At 36.2% G+C, this 23,270-nt stretch overlaps 1 protein-coding gene across 3 annotated transcripts in view; it reads right to left on the bottom strand.

Annotated features, from left to right (window-relative positions):
- The window catches only part of cadm1b (cell adhesion molecule 1b), a 187,742-nt gene that overhangs the window by 40,506 nt on the left and 123,966 nt on the right, over positions 1 to 23,270 (bottom strand). For all 3 annotated transcript variants that reach the window (XM_059514589.1, XM_059514590.1, XM_059514588.1), the window contains 4 exons: positions 12,682 to 12,828; positions 7,665 to 7,817; positions 4,891 to 5,028; positions 1,021 to 1,179 (listed from right to left, as the gene is read on the bottom strand). In XM_059514589.1, coding sequence (XP_059370572.1) covers positions 1,021 to 1,179; positions 4,891 to 5,028; positions 7,665 to 7,817; positions 12,682 to 12,828 — 597 coding nt within the window. The remainder of the gene's footprint in view (positions 1 to 1,020; positions 1,180 to 4,890; positions 5,029 to 7,664; positions 7,818 to 12,681; positions 12,829 to 23,270) is intronic.

The following is a 23,270-nucleotide window of genomic DNA, read 5'->3' on the forward strand; positions in this document are numbered from 1 at the left end:
GGACTGAAGTACGGAGCATTCAATGGATTGTACTGTTGTTTAATAGCCTACCGATTGTTTAGCTGACTTGTATCTTTCTGAAGAAAAAATTTTAATAGACAAAAAATTCCATAAAGCAGTTTTTAAAGTTGTGAGTTGGGGAAAATTACATGATCAAGTTTACCCAAAAAATACAAATTATACTTTTAATCTACCCTCATGTTGTTCCAAACCCATCGTTCATCTTCAGAACACAAATTAAGATATTTTTGATGAAATCCAGGAGCTTTCTGACCCTGCGTAGACTGCAACACCACTTCCACATTCAAGGCCCAGAAAGGTAGTAAGGACATCACTAAAATAGTCCATGTGAACTCAAATAGTCTATAGTCCCAAACAGTAGACTATTTTAACAATGTCCTCACTACCTTCTGTGCCTTGAATGTTGCGCAGTTGCATTGCTGTCTATGCAGGGTTCTCGGATTTAAACAAAAATACCTTAATTTGTGTTCTGAAGATGAACAAAGGTCTTACCGAGTTGGAATGAGTAATTAATTACATCATTTTCATTTTTGGGTGAACTATACCTTTAATATAGTGTGCTATTGTAAAGACAGTAAGTCTATCCCTCACAGTCTCGTTTTCATCTGTATTAAATTCAATATAGCATCTAACCTGACTAAAGTCTATTCCTATAAGCAAATGTCTAGACTTCACTCATGTAAATTGGTAATGTGATTGTGGAATGAAAGGTTCAACGTCAATCAAATTGCTGCTTGAAAATGCTTAAAATGATTCCTTTTGTGTTCCACAAACAAAACAAGTGTGACATTAGTGTGGATAATTTAATTACTATTAAAGTGAACTATTCTTGCCTAGGCCTCACTCCTGTTCATTTCCTCATAAATGGTCTAATAGTGTAACAAGAGATTCTTTAGTTCATTACAGTGTCAGTCAAATTGACCTCTGCATGCAGGTGGGAAGATTAAACTGAAGCTATTTAACAGCTGAAAGTTTTCTCCTCATCTTGAGATGACTCACACTGCACTTCCAGGTATTTCTGGGCCTGGAAGTCCTTCATGGCTGGATGGTCAATGATGCAGATGACGGCCACTCCATCGTCCTCCTTAGAGACGGTGAGCCTGAGCCGGCTGGTGACAGTGAACATCCTGTCGTATAACTCCTCGACAGTCGCCTCACCTGGGAACAGCCAAAAGAGTGACATGTCAGCCATAACAAGCGAGCTCTTTCCATCCCGGCCTGCTCATAATAACACGGTGTCACCAAGAGAGGGGGGAGGGTCACGAGGAATGATACCGTCACCTCCAGACAAATTTCACATTCATTTATTGTGGGAGACAGGTCTTTTGAGTGCACACCGAGCAGTCATGCTTAATACAGCGTGTGTAGGGCACATTCTGAGCCACGTGTGTGATGTCCAAACATCACAGCAGGACATAAAACACAGGGTTGCGTGACAGTTTGTTCACCATGTCAAAATGTTATGCTTTTTATTGAGGGTTTGCCACTTTTGTTGATTTATTGATGACATGAGCTAGACTACTGTTAACTTTGCTAGTGCAAGGTGGTTTAAACTGTTTTCCAAGCTTGGCCAAGTATCTGAATCTCAAGATCTCATGGCAATTCATAACTATTCAAGTTTGGTGAATTGGTGGGCAAATTCATTATTATTATTATTATTATTTTTTTTTTTATGAGCTGAACATACAGCACTTTTTTGTACTATTTACAGTGTATGACTCAATGTGAAATCACCACCTCACAAAATAGTTTGTGTTGAGTCTGTTCACATTTACTTTTTTACTTTTAAATCCAAAATTTCCATGGCCAAAATAATGTCATTTCAATAGGAATCTATGCAATTGGGAATTTCGCTTAAGGGCCAAAGATTTCCTCATGCAAATTTTGCAATGGGTTAAATTTTCACGCAAAACCATCATGCTGACTAACATAGTGTTGTGAAGGTGACTTTGGAAATATAATAGGTTTTCAGGTTACAAGTTACCCTACTTCTCAGTGTAACAGATTACATTTGATTACTTTCTGATTACTTTTCTAAATGTCTAAAGAATGCTTTCAACTGTTAATCACTTTGAAACAGGGTTAACCTTACAATAGTACTCAACACTACCTACAGACTCTCAAAATACTTGTACTTGAATTAAGTACTTGAATTAAGATTATAATTATTTAATTTAAAAGCGCATCCAACACAAAATCAGACTTTTTACTTTAAGAGGTTAAATACAGAGGTTAAATACAGATTTTAAATAAAAATAAATAGTTGAATCGCTATAATACCATTTTTGAAATCAAATCTTTGCATAGATTTGAATAAATGTAAATATCTCAAAATGTCCTTTCAAAAAAGTCTTTTTGTGCACCTGTTTCTAAACTCTTTTGGAGGGAAAATGTCTGTATCTGCCCTACAGAGGCATTCACACGTTGCAGGTGCTGAACTTAATAAAGAGCCTGTTAATCGCTGGCCAACAAAAGGATGCATTTGCAGATTTGGCTCCAATTGATTGCAGCAGGGGTGTAGAATTGGGGAGCCAGGGACATGTCCCTACCAATATCCAGTGAGTGCCAAACTGTCCATGGCAATAATTTTGATCAAACATATATTTATATGTTTTTGTAATTTTGGACTCATCTGAAACGTCATGCTATTGATATAACCTAAGAAGTTAAATTAAAATTTTATTTAGAAAACTGTGTGCTTTCAAGGAGGTGCATTTAATTAATGCAACGCCACAGTGCCACGATCAGAACAACTCACAGATTTTTACCCAATTTCAGTTAATACAGAAGTTCACTTCAGGAATTAACACAGTTGCATCGATGAATTTGAAGTTTTGAAGGTATTTGACAAAACAGAGCAAATGAAAGGAGAAAGCGCAATCTATGGCTATTATTAGCTCCCTATATAAAGGATACAGACATAAAAATGTTGTGCGGTAAGATACACAATCTTCCAGTCTAGGATAAAGTCATTATGAACATTAACAATAATTTGGGAGTACTTTATGTACTTTATGGGAGTACAATGTCAAAAGCAAACCTACGTCCTTGGATTGCAGGTAACATATTCTGCTTCATCCAGGGCTCTTTTTGTCCTCAGTGTTTTAAAATAGTCCTTTTTGCTGTGTTAATAAATGAGAAACTCCTTCAAACGATTCGGGGTGTGAGCAAACTGTCTGAAACAGGATTTGATTGTTCAAATATTGATAGGGAAAATGTAACAGCGGTACCTTGCTACTTAAAAATATAGCTTTGTTACTAATATTAAGCGATGCTACCATCTTGATACTAAGAAATGTAGTTCAACTAAGTGCATAGCTATTTGAAGAGACCAACACTGCTGCTAAGCAGTTTAGCTAAAACAATAAAAACATTTATAAATAAAGAAATAAAGATGAAATAAAAAAAATTATGTTAGATTAAAAACTGAATAAGTACTGATATCATGATTTTATATCACACAATAACCTCTGTGTGAGTGATATCGTAATAGTAAACAGTAAAATGTACAAGATTAGCAGTACTTATGCTGGATGGTCAGGACATGTGACCATGATGAATTCATATGAAGCAGCTCTGAGGTCAGTAGCTGCCTGTAGGGTAACTGCCCATCATGTTAGCCCTCATCCTAAGACAATTTCTAGACTCAAGGGCATTGAGCTAATTTCAGCACAGAGTATGACGGTTTACTTGGACCTAATGAAGTGGGAAATAATTACAGCTTGGATCTGACCTATAGCTCATCTCCCTTCTCGTCTAAAAGCGCATACTAAGACACTGTTACAAAAAATGCATCAGCTATTGTACACTGTACACCAACGACAATTTGAATCCTGATATTATGATTGTCTTTCAGTTCAATACCTTTCATCAAGGATCATACTAATTTTGTAATTGATTAATTCTCAATATTAACTAGCTGATTATCTGCATGTCTATTATTAACATATTGACTGTTTATTAGTACATACTGTATAAAGAACATATTCTGCAAGAACAAATTCTACATCCCTACCCAATATCTAAACTTCACAACTACCCTACTAACTATTAATAAACAGCAAATTAGGATTTTATTGAAGCAAAAGTCGTAGTTATTGGTTTGGTCAATTTATGGTAAAACATACATCAGCACGCAGTATATGATCTTTGGTAAATAAAACAATTATTTTCTAAGGATGAGTCAAAATTTTGCTTTACAAGCTTTACAATCGATGGTGTTGTAAGCAATGTGTAATGACAACAGAGATCATGTGGTTCAGAGTAACACTTCCAAGAAATTTAAACCAGTCATTAATACCGTAATGTGCGTTTTCCAAAATCTCTTGCCTCAGGCCACTGTCTGACTGCTTTCACTGGAGTTAATGAAGCTGTGATGTTTGTAATCCATAAACAGTTGACACATCAAACTTAGATTCTGTTGAAATGTGCCATATCATCTGCCATGTTTGCCTCTGTTTCCCCAGGTAGTCTTTCTGAATGTTATTCAACAGTCCCACCCTGCTGTCTAATGGAGAGAAGCTGTTTAGAAGCACATTAACCAGCCTGCACATTCACTCGTTTATGCCAGCCCGCACTGCCTTAACCAGTGAGAACTAATATGTGGGCAGCATTTTTCTATGTGGGAGGCAAACAGTTGGAGTTCATTCAAAGCTACTTATTTAAGCTTGACTGAAAGCACCAAAAATCCTCTTTCAGAGACCTGCATATTGTGATCTTCTTGTCAATTCACCGTATACACCTTTTGAAGGCTTAATTAAAAGTCATTACCAAGTCAGAATCTAGACCGTGGTGTGTTGTGTGCAGATCAGAGGCATCAGTAATCACAGCAGACTTATCTGAACAATCTTCCTTGGATCGGAGTCAGACCTTGCAGTGGTTGGTCTCCTTTCATCCATTTGATGGTGGAAGCAGGTTTGCTGCCCATGGCGGTGCAGGTTATCTCCGTCTCATTCCCCTCGCTCACGATTTCCTCACGGGACTCTAAGATTGGGTTGCCTGGTGGAACTGGCAGAAGATCAACAGCAAGATTAGAGATGGTGCGACAGCTCTTCAGCGTTGGGTCAATGTTTTTTATCTGTGTGCTCGCTAAAGGGAAAAACTGTTATTTTACTAAGATCTGCCAATGACTTTCGAGAACTGAAATTAAGTAATAAAGCGCACTGTGGTGGAAAAGGTGTTGTTTTCTTCAACATTCTATCTGAAAATACCCTATAGTCTATGTTTTGGTTTGGATGCTGGTCTCCAGCATTGATTTCCGGTGTGCCGGTGTCCCCACCAGGCATTTTAACAAGCTAAACCAGCAAGACTTCCTTGGTTCCTCACAAGGTTTCTACCTCAAACCACCTAAACATGTAAAGGGGTTGCCACTGTCGCCTGTGGATTCCTCAGTGTGGTTTTTGCAGAGCTTCTGTGGAACAATATGTGTTGTAAAAAAGTGCAACCCAAATATATGAACAGAGATGGGTTGCTTACTTACAAATTGTAATCCATTACTGATTACATATTACATAATGAAAACTGTAGTTAGTAACATAATCTAGGTTACTTATTTTAGGTAATGTATTCTAACTTCTTTTTAGATTACTTGTTATCTCACTTGCTTTTAACTTACCATTGAATGTACCATATTGATATAAAAAAGCAAAGAGAAAGAAAATACATTAGATTTTTTTTAAATGAACAGCATAAAATGCATTATGCATTACATTAAACCAGGGTTTAACCCAAACTAGTCTTAATGTAAGAACTGCAGAGAGTTTATAAATAGTCTAATCATTAATTAAACACTAAAAATATAAATATTTAACTTGTTTGAAAATTAAGTGGCATCGGACTGTACAGATGTGAATATGTTGTTAAATTATTGAAATATTAACTTTAAAAAAATATTTTATGTCAAAGTTAATTTGGCTGACAAAAAGAATTAATAGGAATCAGTAAATTATCAATGATTTACTGTCAATGTGTGAATAATATGTAATAAAAAAGTAACTGTAATCTGATTATGTGCATTATAAAATGTAATATTTTCTAATTATAAGTACTTGTTTTTTTGGAATCTGATTATGTAAACCAGATTACATGTAATAAATTAAATACATTACTACTATAACTATATAAAATGCACATTTTACATTTACAAGTTTTTAATTTTATTTTTTATGGTTTTGAAAGAACTCTCATATTATTACCAAAGCATTTATGTGATCAGATAATGAAGTAAAAAAAGTAATTCATACCTGTGATACAAAGTTTCAGCTGCAGTGTCACATGATCGTTCAGAAATGATTGTTATTTGCGGTTTAGATGCTTAAAAACACTTCTTATTATTATAAAGGTAGATAATAATAATACTTAATATTTTGTGAAAACCCCTATTCCATTAAAAATGTGGGGTAAGAATATATTTTTTTACACAAACAATTTTAAATAAATGTTTTTTTTTTTTTCATTATATATTAAAAGAATCTAGAACAAAAGAATCACAGGTTCCACAAAAATATGTATCAAGCAGCATAACCGTTATTTTAAAATGTACAAATATTTCACAAAATTATTGTTTTCACTGTATTTTTAAACAAATAAATGCATCCGTGTTGAGCATCAGATACTTCTATCAAAAACATGAATTCTTAAATATTCCAAGCTTTTGGCATTTGTATGGGAGAAGGGGGTGGAGGGCTGATGAATAAATTTGCAACAGCTGAAAATCATCTACAACTGGTTTAAGCAGGTCTTCTTCAGCGGGATAACAAGCGTAGGTCAAGCTGGACTTTTGGCTGGTTTTAGTGGGGTTTTGGGTACTTTTTAGCTGGTCAGGATAAAAACAGCCAGCCAACTGAATACCATCTTAATCTTGGTCAAGCTGGTTAGCTCTGGTTTTAGAGGCTGTTTGGGTACTTTGGGTTTTGGACCAGCTTCATCAGCTCAATTAGGCTGATGAACAGCACAGCTAGATTAGCAACAGTCTAAACGGTTTCAACTATCTCTGAAGCATTTAGAGGCACATACAGAAGCATTTCTATGCTTTGATGGTCTCATTGTGTATTTGGACAGTGCCAGACCTACTCCACCAACTGACAAGCTGTTTTACTCATGTCTCACTTCTTCATAGCACATTAACTCGTATGGTGCTTTGCTGATGGCACTAAAGCGTCTGTCGCTTACGAGAGCTGCCGTTTGAGGGCTCTTTTTCTAATATCTTGCCTCATGCTTTCATGTCCTGTGGTTAAGAGTCCATGCTGTGACGGAACGCATATCCTCATAAAACCCATGCTACTTTAGAGAGCACTCAATTCCATTCAGCTCTCCAGGATGTCCAAATATGCCGCATAAAAAACCTCTAACGTTAGTGCCATTCAACGCAAGAGGCGCACAAAGCTCACTCCCGAATCGCTCGATGTAGCCTTTTCAACATCTAAGAGGAATTCAGTCAATACGCCTGCCAAAAACGAACTACCAATATCAATAGAGCAACATCTGTTCCTTTTTGTTTGGCTTGTGTTATTGGAAACGGCATGAGAGTAATTGGTTGATAATGTGTCATGGTGCGATTCAATTAGACAAGTTCAATTGAGTGAAGGAATCAATGAGGTAAATCGATAATCGGGATTTTATCATTCTGAAGGTAGACGTCATACCCAGCACAGTGATGTCTGCGTAGGCTTCTTGCGGAGGATCCGTGTAGAGCTGGCACACGTACCGTCCCTCATCCGAGAGTGACACGTTGGACAATGACACCAGCAGCTCGTTGTCTGAGAAGTTAACCAGCTGAAACCGACTGTCCTTCAACGCTGAGAAAACATAAAGAGTGAGGCGTACAGACGTGGATGAGTAGGAAGCAGACAAATCAGTCTTGAGTGTGATGCAGTATAACAATAGCTCAATAAACAAGAAGTTCACGTTGAGAAATGTGTAAAATGAAATTTGGCCGGTCTGTTTGTCTTCCTTTATCCGCCCACTAAAAAAGCTCCTAACAGAATCAAAATGTTAAGCTTTTTCATTCTGTACTGCTCACTTTCACTCCGTATATTTCAATGCTTTCGGGTTTTGCGTTTCCCTTGAGAAACTTTGTGTTTAAATGTAATTTTCCTCTCATCTCAATTTTTTTTTCCCATCACCATTTCCCCTTAGGGATTTCAATAAAGCAACAGAGTAAAAAATTGTAATGCTATACAGTTATATAAAAATACTTAAAGTCTTCCATTTGATCCATATATATAGAATTATAATGACATTTCACCTTCCAGCGTGTTTTGTAGATCTAATTTTTAAAATTAAACTGCAAAAAATTGCATATTATTCCAATCATAAATTAGTTTACTAAAGACTTTTATTAACAAAAAGTTCATGTCAAGAAATGTTTCAGGTGAAATTTAGCCATTTTGCTTGTTTATTTTTATCCCCACACTTAAGTAGTTACTAACTAAATAAAAAAGTAAAGCTTTTTCACTCTGAACTGCTCACTTTCACTCTGTATGTTTCAATGCTCTTGTGTTTTGCAAAAGGTTTTGTTTCCCTTAAGAAACTTTGTGTTAAAATGTAAGGGTGTACTCACACTTTGCACAGTTGAACCAACCTCTAGCGCAATTTTCCGGTTCATCCGGGGACAGTTCAAAATGCCTAGTGTAAGTACACCCTAATCATTTCCTCTTGGGGACTTATGATAAGTAAATGTATATTATAATGAAAATTAATAAATAATAATAATAAAATATTTAAATAAAATAAAAACAATAATGTTTTAGATAAAATACTTAAAAAACTTAAATAGAATAGAAAATATACTTAAAAAGTGTTCAATTTGATCCATATAAAAATAATAAAAAAACTAACTTTTATTACTTTTCAATGTTATGTAGCTTTATTTTTTTTTAATCCATGAATCAAATTTAAAATATATGATTTACTATTTGAAAAACATAGTATATTCGATTTTTTAAAGCATCATATTGTTTCAAGCCCCTAAAAATAGTTTACTGAAGGCTTCAATAAACAAAAACAAAAAAAATTATAAATTTGTCAGAGCTGTTTTGAAAGAAATTTGTATACCTATTTTTATCCGTCCAAAAACAAACAAACAAAAAAAAAAAACTAACAAAATAAAAAATTTGAACTCTGTATCGATTACATACTCTGGTCTGGATAGTTGCAAAGATAAAGATTAAATAACGATTATTAGCCTACAGTATGTTTTACAAAAAAAAAAAAAAATACTATTTCAGTCTTTCTACGTCAAGATCTCATGATTGTGATTTTTTTTTTGTTTTGTTTTTTTAGTACAGTTCAAGTTTGAACAAAAGAACTTTTGGAACTCCACTCAGCCAATCAGATTTGAAGATCAGATATAACTATATAATACTATATCATGAAGTTCTAGAGAGTTTCATATGAGCAAACTCAAAAACTACGCTCAAAGTTCAAGAAGTCTCTCTAATTGAGCAACTCCATCAGAAGTTTAAGACCTTTGATGGTGCATTTTAAGAACCTCTTCTTAATCCCAACCCTGAACCTGGCATTTGTAAATCTCCTTCCTAAGAATAATGATGAGGCCAGCTTGTTTTGAGCAGAGAGATGGTGGGTGGGGAATGAAAGACCTGATTATCTTAGTGCTCGGACTGAATTGCAATTGATATGTGGAGTTTATGCACTATGCATCAAACAGGAGGACTGTAATTTCTCTACATCAGTACAGTACATCTGTAGAAGTGATGTAGAAGTATGGGAGAACATGAAGGATATAAATCTCTGCAAAGCAAACTTGCTTTATGAACGGGGCTCATTAGAACACATTATAAATTCTAAAGCATCATAGTCCGTAAGAGGTTGACAGTGAGTGAATCTGATTGTTCTGTGTCCCAGCTGGCTCGAGATGCTCTTCAGCTGTCCTAGCCTGCTATCTCAAATTGACACAAAGATTGGAGAATGAAAAGAGAAGGGGCACAGGAAATTATATGTAGCATGTTAGATTAAACAAATACAAATTGGATCTTCTTGCAAAACAGCACACCGTATATCTTCTTATATTGATGGAAATGCAATGGGTAGAACATACTGTCTGTAATAAGCGTACTGTATATGGCCACATACTGTATAAACCATTCTGCTGTCCTCTAGGAAAGGAATGCACTGTAAATACCACTTTTTTTTGGACATTGTCAAAAATGGTGACATGGTGACAGAAAAAAAATGAAAGGCAAGGGACAATTATATTTCAGTGTTTTTTGTTTTTCACAAAACGTGTTTTCCCTGAAACACGTGAGTGGGTTTTAAGCGCCATAATGTTTCAGGCCCTTTAAAAAAGGTTCTCTCGGTGTAAAAAGGCTATTTATTTCATCCTAAAACACTACATGGAAACAACAAGGAGAACAACAATCATAAATAAAAACAAAAGTAAAAAAATAAATAAAACACTACAGTGCTTTTTAGTACTGCAACAAATAGCTTGAAGATGAGAAAAGTGGAAACATATTGAGTTCTGCAGTCAGAATTGGGCTTTATGTTACAGTACTTGTAAAATTTACTTGAACTAGCTGTATTGCATCTGTTAGAGGCACATAATCCATTTAATAATAGCAGAACAATACAAACGTGGTTATGAACTATATAAAATATTAGAAAGTGCCAAATATGATTGAAATAAATGAGAAATGGGACAAGTTGCATCCCAAAGTTCTTTAATATTTAGGGGGAAAAATCATAAAAAAACACATTTTCCTTTAGGTGAGACCTGTTGTACCCTAATAATGAAGTCATGAAATTTTAATGCCTGCAATGTGGGTTACATTTTTCCCAAATATCCCAAGTGAATGAAATTTCCTAGGAGAACAGGAGAATAACAGTATTCTATTCGTACAGTAGACGCTATAACAGAACACTGAAACAGTCGTCATCCTTATTGCATTTATGGCATTAATCGTATTCTAATTAAGTTCACTTGAGTGTACTGAAAAGGAAGTTCACAAAAAATATCTTTGAGCAGGGAAATGTATTTTGTAGCGAATATCATTAAGTCTTGAGAAAATGAAAATGACAGTTTTTCCAAACCATCACTGTTAAAGTCACTGTTTAATTCTAAGTTGCTCTTTAAAGGCTTATAGAGCAGCTCTAGCATAAGTGACAGGAAATGAGAATAGCGGTCTGAATGTAATGTGATAAAACCTAAGCCACCGCTCCATGGCGGCAACAATAAACTGCCACCGAATCATAATGCTAATATACAACGAAGAGCACCGTGCAATATATCATCGGCCGGCATCCACAGGTGCATGCTATATGCGCTAAGACACATTCACATTCTTGTGTCATTTTGAATGCACAGTGCCAGCCATCTGTGCTGAAGGGATAAAACTATGAATTGTTCAAGTGGTCATACTTTTCACAAACAGAGCTGGCAGCCCAGTAAACATTAGACAGAATAATACATTACAGCATTAAAGAGATTGAAGGCTGAGCATCCCTCCAGTCACATCCATAGAAATAATGTCAGAGCTTGAGGCGAGAACACTCACTCTCCCTCTCTTTCTGTCTATATCCCCTAAACCCCAACCCATATCCTGCCCTTCCCAATCTCGCAGAACGCGCTGATCGGAAAGCTTACGTCGAGTGTAAATGGCGCTAACATACGCCCATTGGGAGAATTAGGTACCACGAGCACATTAATTAAATTAGATAAAGTCATGACAAAATTCCAACCTGACCTTTCATCAGTGTGTTCGAATGCTGAGACGAGTGAGCGAGTGGAATTATAACGCAACGTAAATATGTTTCTAACTCCAACATTCAATCACTGTGTTTCTTTGAAGGAAGGGGGTGTAAAAATAACCCAGTTTCCCTCGAAGCTATGAAATCTTGGCCGAAAGGTCGAGTAGAACTGGAAAAAAGCATTACCGACATATGGCCGTGCATAAATAAAGAACAAGCATTAATCCAACTGAGCAACCGAGAACATAAAACGTCTGTTTTCACAAAGTACGACGCTGTTATCAGAGTATTACTTCAACATTTACTTGTCAAGAGGAACAAGACGTCTTCAAATACTTCAAACTTCCTTGAATATTTACTCGAACTGCAGGATATGGGATCCCGCAGTGAAACAGGCCAGCAGCACGGGTAAATTACATTTGAAATGTCATGTAATACCTCTGAAAACGTTGATCTGCACATGCATCTCAGATCACCTGAGGAGTGATTCGTATGGAGAATGCTTCATAGGAGGGTTTGAGGAGGTTATCCGCACACATTAGCTAAACTAGGTTCGGATCACAGGTCAGACCGTCACTTAGCAGCTCATCAAGGCCCTTATTTAGCAGGGAAGGCAAGATTATATGCTTTGCATGCAGAGCGCCATTGAGCTTCTAAACAATCTCAAGGCTGGAATCTAAATAGTCCGCTCAGAGGACTCTAATCAGCCTGACACAATTACACTCTGTCACTCAATTATTGAAAAGGGCTTTGTCAACAATGCAATGCCTTGTTGTTCCGTTAAATGATAGGAGACGCGCTTGGATATGCCGAGGTGTCGAATTATGAATTTGCATGGGGTTGCAGGGCCGTTTTGGTGAGTAAAATCGGAATGTTCTGCAAAAAGCAATGCAGGCTTTGGGCGGATTATGATATTTTCTGCCGAAACATGAAAGAGAAGTCAGTACTGCTTACGTCTAACGTCTCTGAAGTAGATGGTCTGTCGGTTGGGGTTGAGCAGTTGGATGACGGAGTCGTCGTTGTCTTTTACCCGGCAGCTGATGATGGCTGTCTCGCCCTCGACCACCGAGACATTATTCGTCACCAGGTTCTGACCCTGTGCTGTAACCAAGAGAAAACACAACACTTACAATACAGAGCAACAGAAGCGTGAATCCCATTCATTTTCATCATGTGGAATAACATGAAAACCTTTTGAGAAAGAAGTTTTGAAATGGTTGATTGATGACGAAAGTCAGTGTGATTTAGACTTTTTAGATTTTTCTTTTTAAACCAACCACATTCCTAATGAAGGACTGCACTAGCCATAATCAGAAAATACACTGTTTCTATGGAAACAATAATAGTGACAGATATGATCAGCAAAAACGTCTCCTTGCAAATTAAATAATTAGTCCCTGTACACACCACACACAATAAAATTTGACATTAAATGTGATATTGATATATTGAATTTATATTTTATCATTACATTTAGAAGGGTCATATGACGCAATTTAAATTTAGCTTTTTTCTTTGGAGTGTTACAATGTCTTTGTGCATAAAGATGATATGTAAAGTTGCAAAGACATAGTCTCAAATCCAAAGAGATATTCTTTACAAAAGTTAAGAATCAACCACTCCCACCTAAAACGGCTCATTCTAACACGCCCCCACATGTCTACATCACGATGTGGGAAGATTTGCATAACACCGCACAAATGTTCACGCAAAAAAGAAGGCGTAACTATGAATTTTGCTGTTGCCGCTGCGACCATGTTGTGGAGAAGCTGTGTTTTGTTGTGAAAGTGAAACTACTTGTTTGGCCTTCCAAAAGAGGACACAAATAGAAATCAGTGTTTCAACACTGTTACGTAACAGTTAAACCCAAATATTCAGATGTCTGCAGTAGGGCTGTCAACGAATATTCTAAATTCGAATATGTATTCGAATAGTTTAAAAAAAACGAATTTCGAAGGTGAAAATTAATATTAGAATAAAAAAAAATGTGGAAAAAAAGGCCCGCGGTAGTAGAGGCGAGGTTGTCTGCTTTGCGAGTGGGCGCTAGCGCGCCTGAGGGGTTCAGGGACAGGTCACAGGAGTCGCACTGTCTGGCACAATATCACTGCTAAAAGTTGACGCGTCTTCATGGAAGATGCCAGCAAGTGCAGAGCCCAACTCGACCGCAGCAGAGAAAATGAGGTAAAATTGTTGACCCGCAAGATTGTTGTATGCAAGCTATTTAAGATACAGTTAGCATACCATTCGACAACTAGCAACATGAGGTCACATCTCAAAAATGTGCACCCAAATGAGCATGGCATAATGTGTGGAACTCCAGCTAAACAGTCACGTCTTGACACGTAATGTTACTTTGCATCCGCCCGCCGCAAGCACATGTCTGCAACATGACAAGAGGCCATAACGGATAAAATAATTTCATTCATTTTAAGGACATGAGACCGATCAGTATCGCGGATGGGGCAGGCTTCGGGGAGTTCTGTCAAGCAATGGATCCGAGGTTTGATTATTTATCGTTTCATGTCAAGGAAAAGTTCCATGTTTACCACAGCACAGCTCGCTAGGAGCATTCAGTTCTATATGCTGTAAAACTTAAATTAATATTAATAATATTTGTTTCAATCACTGAATGAAGCCTGCTATATTTGGGACAACAGTCGCGACCTTAAATTGCTTGCACAAAAATTTGTTTGTTCGTTTAAACCATTATGCGCAGAGAACATGAGGGTGAGAGAGCGTGAGGTCTGCAGTCTTGGCCATTAGTTGATTTCCTTGTTTTTGTGTAGGTAATACTTTGTCATATATGTTTAAACTTAAATAGACTATCTATACAAGTAGTTATGTCTCTTTGTATTATTTTTGCCTGTTATTGACGTAATGCGCGTCATTGACAACATGCGAACCAGATGTTCGAATAGTTAGAATATTCGTGTATTTTTTAGAGGGAATATTCGAATGTCAATTTTGAGCAATTTTGACAGCCCTAGTCTGCAGTGCATTTTACTGAGAATAAGGACTGTTTCCTGTGAGAGTAGGCTACAATGCCGGTGTCTGTTTCTATAAAGTGGGGCAATTCCAACTATGCAAGGACAGTCTGGTGCTTCTGGCTCACAGTCTGTAAGTATGTTTTCATATTTAAATACTTTGCCACTGATGATTCAAACGCGAGTTTTGAGCAGTGTAGAGTAGCGCTTGTTTTTTGTTGTTTCTCCAATCACAAATTCAGACATGGTTTTATGTTTACGCAGCGTGATACGCAACGAAATGCATAGAAAGACAGTATAAGTCATTATAATCAGGAAATATTTTCCCACTGGATGCAACTTTCAAAAATGCCTTGTTTATATTTATTGTTTTTGTCTCGTCGTGCCGGGACATGGCATCACAGTATTGCAAGGGGTGTAAAATTTCCATCACACCCTTGAGGCATTCGGCCAATCACAACACACTGGATACCTGGCCAATGGGAGCACATCTTACTTTCAGATCGATGAGCCTTGTAAAAAAAGATGCGTTTCAGAAAGGTGTGGCATTGAGGAGAAACAATAATGTACAGAATGTTGAAAATAATATGTTTTTTGAACCTTAAACCAAATAAACACATTGCATTACACCAAATACACAAAATAATCATAACACCCCTTTAATATGTTTTTTATATTTTATTAAAGAAATTAAATGTTTATGTTTATAAAACACAGTATATTTGATATTTAATGTGTATATATATTAATTAATTTTACTGCTGTCAAATGATTAATATTGATTAATCGCATACAAAATAAAAGTTTTTATTTATATAATATATGTGAGTGTTCTGTTTATATTTATTATTTATATATAAATACACACACACACACACACACACACACACAGTATATACTTGAAAAAAAACATTTACATGTATTTACATGTCTGTATTTATATTCATATAATTTATATTATATATAAATATGTTTAATATATAAACATATTTTTATGGAATATATACATGCATGAGTGTGTGTGTGTGTGTGAGTATATGTAGAGTACAGACCAAAAGTTTGGACACACCTTCTCATTCAAAGAGTTTTCTTTATTTTCATGACTATGAAAATTGTAGATTCACACTGAAGGCATCAAAACTATGAATTAACACATGTGGAATTATATATGGAATTATATACATAACAAAAAAGTGTGAAACAACTGAAAATATGTCATATTCTAGGTTCTTCAAAGTAGCCACCTTTTGCTTTGATTACTGCTTTGCACACTCTTGGCATTCTCTTGATGAGCTTCAAGAGGTAGTCACCTGAAATGGTCTTCCAACAGTCTTGAAGGAGTTCCCCGAGAGATGCTTAGCACTTGTTGGCCCTTTTGCCTTCTGTCTGCGGTCCAGCTCACCCCTAAACCATCTCGATTGGGTTCAGGTCCGGTGACTGTGGAGGCCAGGTCATCTGGCGCAGCACCCCATCACTCTCCTTCTTGGTCAAATAGCCCTTGATGCCTTCAGTGTGACTCTACAATTTTCATAGTCATGAAAATAAAGAAAACTCTTTGAATGAGAAGGCGTGTCCAAACTTTTGGTCTGTACTATATATATATATATATATATATATTAGGGGTGTAACGATACGCGTATTCGTATTGAACTGTTCGGTACGAGGCTTTCGGTTCGGTACGCGGTACGCATTATGGACCGAACGGTTCGTTGGACTAATTAATTATATTTGGAAAATAAAAAAAATTGTGAAATATAATGATATGCGTTCAACAAGGTAGCCCAATAACCCAAACGACGTAACAGGCAACGCCCCTGACACCCCCGAAGAAGAAAAAAACACCAACTTATAAGTTTATGTTAGGCTACTCAGTCAGGCGCTCGCTCACTCACTCAGTAATACACGCTGAAGGTTCGTTGCAAAATGGCCAATGCGTTTAACAGACCAGAAATAGAAGATCCTCCAATAACCAACAGGTCTGGTGTTTGGGTCTTTGGATTCCCTGTAAGCTATAATGGTGATGGCAAGAGAGTGGTGGATAAAAAAACAAGTATATGTCGCATCTAGGGTACACCAGCGGGAATACAAAAAAAAAAAAAAAACACCAGCGGGAATGCTTGAAACATGTCAACTCATTTACGCCGACATCACCTTAGCGTGTCAGTATCTGGGAAAAGACGGAAAAAAGGAGAAACATACACGCATGAAAACTATCCCCACAGCATTTAGACAGACATTTCCAACAGATTCAAACAGGGCAAAAGTCATCACCACGGCGTTTGGTAGCCTACATTTACGTTATAGCCGCGGATATGAGACCTTACTATTTACCATTCATTCTATCATCACCATTATAGCTTACAGGGAATCCAAAGTGCACCCAAACACCAGACCTGTTGGTTATTGGAGGATCTTCTATTTCTGGTCTGTTAAACGCATAAGCCATTTTGCAACGAGCCTTCAGCGCGTACTGAGTGAGCGAGCGCCTTACTCTGTAGTGGAAAACGTAGGTTTTAAGAACATGCTTAATGTAATTGAGCCCCGTTACAATATTCCTTCACAAGCCCATTTCAGACAGACCGTAATTCCTGCTTTGTTCCAAAAAACATAAGCCCTATAGAGAACCAATTGAGTAAAAACACACTCAATATAAAGAGTTATAGAGTTCCATATAAAAAGTTACATCTTTGTATTTGTTCATAACTAATATTACATTTTCATTTTTTTTATAAGGAGCTGTTTTTGTTTTATACAGTATGCTGCTAAGAAAACACCATAGAAGATGGGTAAAGAATAGCTCCATCATTGTTCAATGTAAAAAAAAAAAAAATACTTTGTTAGTTTTAATAAATAAAACATTTTTTAAAAATCAATGAAATTTATCTGCCAATTTTTTCTTTTTGCTGCATCTAAAACGTACCGAACCGTACCGAACCGAACCGTGACACCAGTGTATTGTATCGAACCGAACCGTGAATTTTGTGAACCGTTACACCCCTAATATATATATATATATATATATATATATATATATATATATATATATATATGCACACACAGTACACACACATATTTTGTTGGCATATACTTTTATTTTGGATGCGAGTAATCGTGATAAATTATTAGATCTTAGATTTTTTAAATAGTTATTTTTAATAACTATTTAACTATAAATAAATTTGAGGTCTACTGTGTACTTGATGATAACTAGCACATTTTTATTTTTTATTTTACTACATAATAATTTGAAATAGTTTTTAAAAAGTTTAAGTATACAGTCTTTAAAAGCCTTAAATTTTCATATACTTATTAGCTTAAAATTAATGTTCATTCTGTGATTGACCTCAAAGGCCACTGCTTTGGTTTGTTGCTTTTTTATTGGAGAACTTTCTAAATCCTTATGGAGAAAATTTATAAAAATATAAACTTCCAGAGCCATGGTCTTTAAAAAAGTGAGCATCACTGCCATACCTGAATAAGGTTATTATATTACATTTGGCATGTCTTATCACAATCTGGATTGTAATTACAATGCAACAAATTTTTTCTCATTTGGCTGTTGTCTTGCTATTCAATGAGAGAGGCAATCATGCCACTCTTTCTTTAAGCACACACACACACAAATACTGTTACAATTCAGATCCTGTTTCATTATGCTCTGGTATCATAAAATTGTAAAAGTTGAGGCTAAAGCTGAATAGATGACTGCCATGATATTGCGAATCCTCATGAGCAATCCTTTGAATACTGATGTTTTTGCATAACACATGCATACATTTCCAGGGCGTGAAAGAAACTAAGAGTGACGTGAAAATAAATGTAACAAGCAACAACGTTTGAAGAAGCATGTAGACGTCGTGCAGGGGCGCAGTGTTAAGATGTAGCGGCTGGGTTCTCGGTTTGGACGTATTGATTTTACTGCATTGTGTGTTTGTGGTGTGTGTGGAACATCCCGGGTACAAGACTGCAGTTCTCAGCAACCGAGAGGGGAAGGCTGGTAATTGCTGCTCACGGCAGAACTTTATCAAACCTCTCCATCTAAACACAAGGTGATGGAAGCTGGCAATCAACAGCAGCTCTCAACAGCATAATACCCAGACCCGAAGCTCTGCAAACACACAGGCAAGAACAAAGTATCTGATACACTTCACTGCAAGCCAGTAACAGCTGATAATTAGTGGCTGCATCACTCCCTTATGGTTTTCATTCAAAATGGGGATCCATTATACCTTGCAGGTGAAGACAGCAGAAAAGCAAAAGTCACCTTGCTGTATATTTATATCCACAGAGAGGCATAAAAAATGACCAAAGAATGCTTTTAAACACTTTATCCTCGCATGCAGAGTAAAACACTACTTTTAGTGCTGCCATGAGACCACACGATGCAAATTTGTATGGTTGAGCAATCAGACTCCTTCAAGCGCTCATGACATTTACAGAAACCTGAAAAATATCTTAATTTCCCCACTACAACTGCGTCCAGCTCAGCCCCGCGTGTCCCAGTCAAGAACAACAAATCGGCGGGGAGAAACAACACATTTAGCTTGTCCTCCCGAGTTGTGAATGTTAGGGATGAAAAAGCATCGTCCACTCCATGAAGGAGCATTAGCAGACATGCTGGGAGTGTTTTTGAGACCACAGAGGTGCTGTGCTGCCGCAATCTGAGGCCATGGCAGACGCTAAACATCCGTGAAGCCAAGTTTCACGCTGCCACAATCACGCCAAACAAAAGAAAAGAAAAAGCACAAGCTGGAAGGTCTGACTGGAACGGAAAAGGCTCATAAGAAAGAGTTTCAGCGCATGTACATCGAGTAAATGCTACTTCTAAATTCAGCTGCTTTTGAAATGTTATGAAGCTGTGCCACATTAGCATAAGGTCATAAGTGATGTTACACTCTGGAAATGCTTCATTTAGGTTTTACAGATTGATGCTGGAATGTCTAAAAGTGAGCTCCCAAAAAGTCTTTGGACAATTAATGGTATAGTTTATTTAAGAATTAACATTCTGTCATAATTTACTCACCATCATGAAGTTCTAAACCTGCAGTACTTTTTTTTATCTTCTTTTGTTTTCACAGTTACATTCAACCTACTAGTCTCAAGGTGGTTTTTAGTGAATGTGTTTTTTTTTTGTTACTGTTGTTGTTTTTGAAAAAAAATATGCTTTTTTTGCTCACCAAGTCTGCATTGATTAAATCAAATATATAGTAAAACAGTAATATTGTGAAATATTATTATAGTTTATATATCTAAGGGTTTTATAAGGGTTTTCTATATTGATATATTTTAAAATCTAATGTAAAAGGAGGTTTAACATTGTTGTGGTTAAAATCAAACCAAGAACATTTATTTGAAATAGTAATAATTTGTAACATTATTAATGTTTTTCACTTTTTTAATAATTTAAATACTTGCTGAATAAAATACATTTAATTTAATTTAACAAAATTAGTGTCATGTTTAAAAAGAATAAAAAGGTTATGCAGAAAAGACTGTTTAGAATTAGTCTCAGCCTCAGATGTCACGTCCACAGACCATTGGATAAACGTCTGATGCATAAGAGACACAAAAGTGGAAACACTTCAGGAGTGTCGAAGTCTTCATCGGATTGGTCGAATTCTACAGGATTTCCACAAGACGTGTGTGTCTCTTTTTTTTAAGGTTCCACCTGGAAACAAAGATACCATGGTGCCAAACCTCCTCACGAAAGAAGAAAGTAATCGTGTTTACAACTGTGACAAAGAGCGCTTATCAAACGCTAGATTTCCAAAAGTATTTGAAATATTTAAAGTTCGCAGCATAGAATCTTTAAAATACGTCTGAGAGTTTTACCACCGGTCTGTTATTATGACGACATTTTAATGCCTCAAAATGTGACGATGAACGAAACGAACTGATTGGTTGTTTGACATTTCAGTCAAATGGCCTCATGGACGGGTCTTGGCCAATGAAAGGTGCCATGAATTCCAGACCTTCAGTCTGGCTAACCACATCAACTCTGGGGACCCACCGGTGGGTCCAATATTGCATATGCCTAATTCTCAAAAAATCGAAATAACAGCTGAAGTGGCTAAGTGAGACTAAAATAATATTGAATGTTTCACGAGCAGCAAAATAGAATATTTTCTGAAGGATCTTGTTACACTGAAAACTGCAGTAATGACTGTTGAACACAGGAATAACTGAAATTTATTTTAATTTGTAAAATATTTTCATAGTATATCTGTTGTTACTGTATTTAAATTGTACTGTATTGCATTGTTTCTGTTTGTATTGTATTATTTGATCAAATAAATGCAGCATTTGTGAGCATAAGAGAATTTAGGTGGACTGTGTGGTTGTCAAATATCCATAGATAGCAAATCTGACAAATACTGACTTTATACATTCACTAAAACTCCCCTTGAGACTAGTAGGTGTAAAAATCACAGAAAAAAGCAAGAAACGTTGTGAGAAATATTCCAGCAACATTTGACATTTTCTATGTGGTGGACTGAACTTCATACATTTTTTAGTGTTCAAACTTTTAGTTTTGTGCTTCAACTTTAAAAGCCAAAAAAACTATGATATGCACACACACACACACACACACACACACACACACACACACACACACATACTAATATAACCAACTCACTGTCCGTGTTAAAAGAAACTAAGCTAAACTATGTTATTACAAAGAAGCTCTGAGGAACCTGTAGGTGAACATGACAGATAGACTGCAGTCACACAAGCATGTTTTATCTTTGCAATTGCAGTCTACCTCATCTACAATGTCACTTCAAGCAAGCCAAAATGTGATTGGCTAAAAGACTGATTGTGATTTAACTCATTCATTTAGCCTTCAAGGACGTGACAGTCTGGTTCAGTTCTGCCCCATAACCCCACCAAGGTGTCCGTCCTCCACGTTTACAACTACCTACCCTCAACAGCACTTATTATATAATTATTCCTTAAAACCAAGTGCGCTAAACACCATAGCAAGGCAGTTCACTAGATTTTGGCACACAGCCATATACATGAATGGAATGTAAATGTTCTTTATTATGAATAAGCTATATAGTAGGTGCTGGAGGATTACAGATTGAGTCACATGACTCGGAAATGTAATTAACTCATGTGAAGTTTCCGGATAATAGCATATCTTTTATTCTCAAAGCCTTTTTTAAGAACAGATCCCATGGGTTATTTTTGCATTTCCTGAAGCGAGAACTTCTCAAGGTTGATGCACATGAAAAGGTACTCTGGGAATGTGTTTTATTAATTTTATATTATATTAGTATTATTAATTATTATATGTGCATTTTAATGCGAGAGTTGGTTTAATAATTCATTTAAAGAAGCAATTTTCAGAAGGTTATTAATGGCTTCTTCACTTCAAATATTCATTTTCATTTGCACTTCCAAGTCATGGCTGCTTGCCAACAGGTTGACGTGAAACTGTCTAGAAACAGACGATGGAACGCAGTTGTTAGGCAAACATAAACCTGTCCAACAGCTGTTTAGACTGCATCCTTTCCTGTCAGCCAGAGAAACTGAGTGCAGCTGGGAAAGAAAATAGCTACTTTTCTGTTGAATGCACAACTTTACCATCTCAGACGTACCTATTCACAAGCACACGGTAGGTTTGAACTATGCCCCTATTAAAGGAAGTTTTGAACTGGCTTTGTCAGAATGGCATAGGCATGAAAGAATAACTGATTCACTGACTGCAGATTGTGGAGGCGTGCAAGTGCGGTAGTGAATGTCTTTGCATTGTGAAGAAGTCATCTGAAATAGATTACACGTCTGAATTTAAACTCATCTGTATAACTAGAAAATTTTCTTTTATGTCTTTTTTCTTCACAAAACGGTTTCCTCAAAGTCACTGCCTTTACATCTGTTGTGTTTCCAGGTTTTTCTTCACTGTTTTTAAAACCATTAAGATTTCTAAAATTGACATTATTTCAAGAACATTTTTACCCCAAGCCTCATTACCATAATCTGTCCTGATGTTAACTTTGACTATTCCTATTATGTTCACTGATAATTTTCTTTATTTAACACAGTAATTTTAACAGTCAACAGTCAGTTTTAACAGTTGAACAAAACTGTTGTACAATGAAAGCAGAAAAACAGCCAGCAGAATAAGTGTATTTGCAATTTATCTCTATGAAATTTCACATTACGCTAAATATGATACTCATGCTAATGATAATTGAAGGAAATGTCATTAAATAATGTCACAGTGCAAAAAAAAAATAAAATAAAATTTAATGGTCATAAAAGAAGCTTCGTTTAAGCAAATTGCATTCTTTGGATTGTGGTGATAAATTGACTGTGACGTTTTCATCATATTTTGTAAGATTCAGGCTACTGCCGTTGATGTGTTACACCGTGTTTAACCGCAAACAGCAGAAGCGAAAGAACAATGCGAATCAACAGAATCAATCAAATATCACAGCCATTCGAAGCGAGAAGCCCACTGCACTCCTAACAAAATGGACAAGTTTATAATCTAATTGATAAATGCTAAACCTTTTTAACATTTTTAAAAGTACATACTAAGTGACCGATATC

This window comes from Carassius carassius, chromosome 28, assembly GCF_963082965.1.
Source record: "Carassius carassius chromosome 28, fCarCar2.1, whole genome shotgun sequence".
NCBI classification, from domain to species: Eukaryota; Metazoa; Chordata; class Actinopteri; order Cypriniformes; family Cyprinidae; genus Carassius; species Carassius carassius.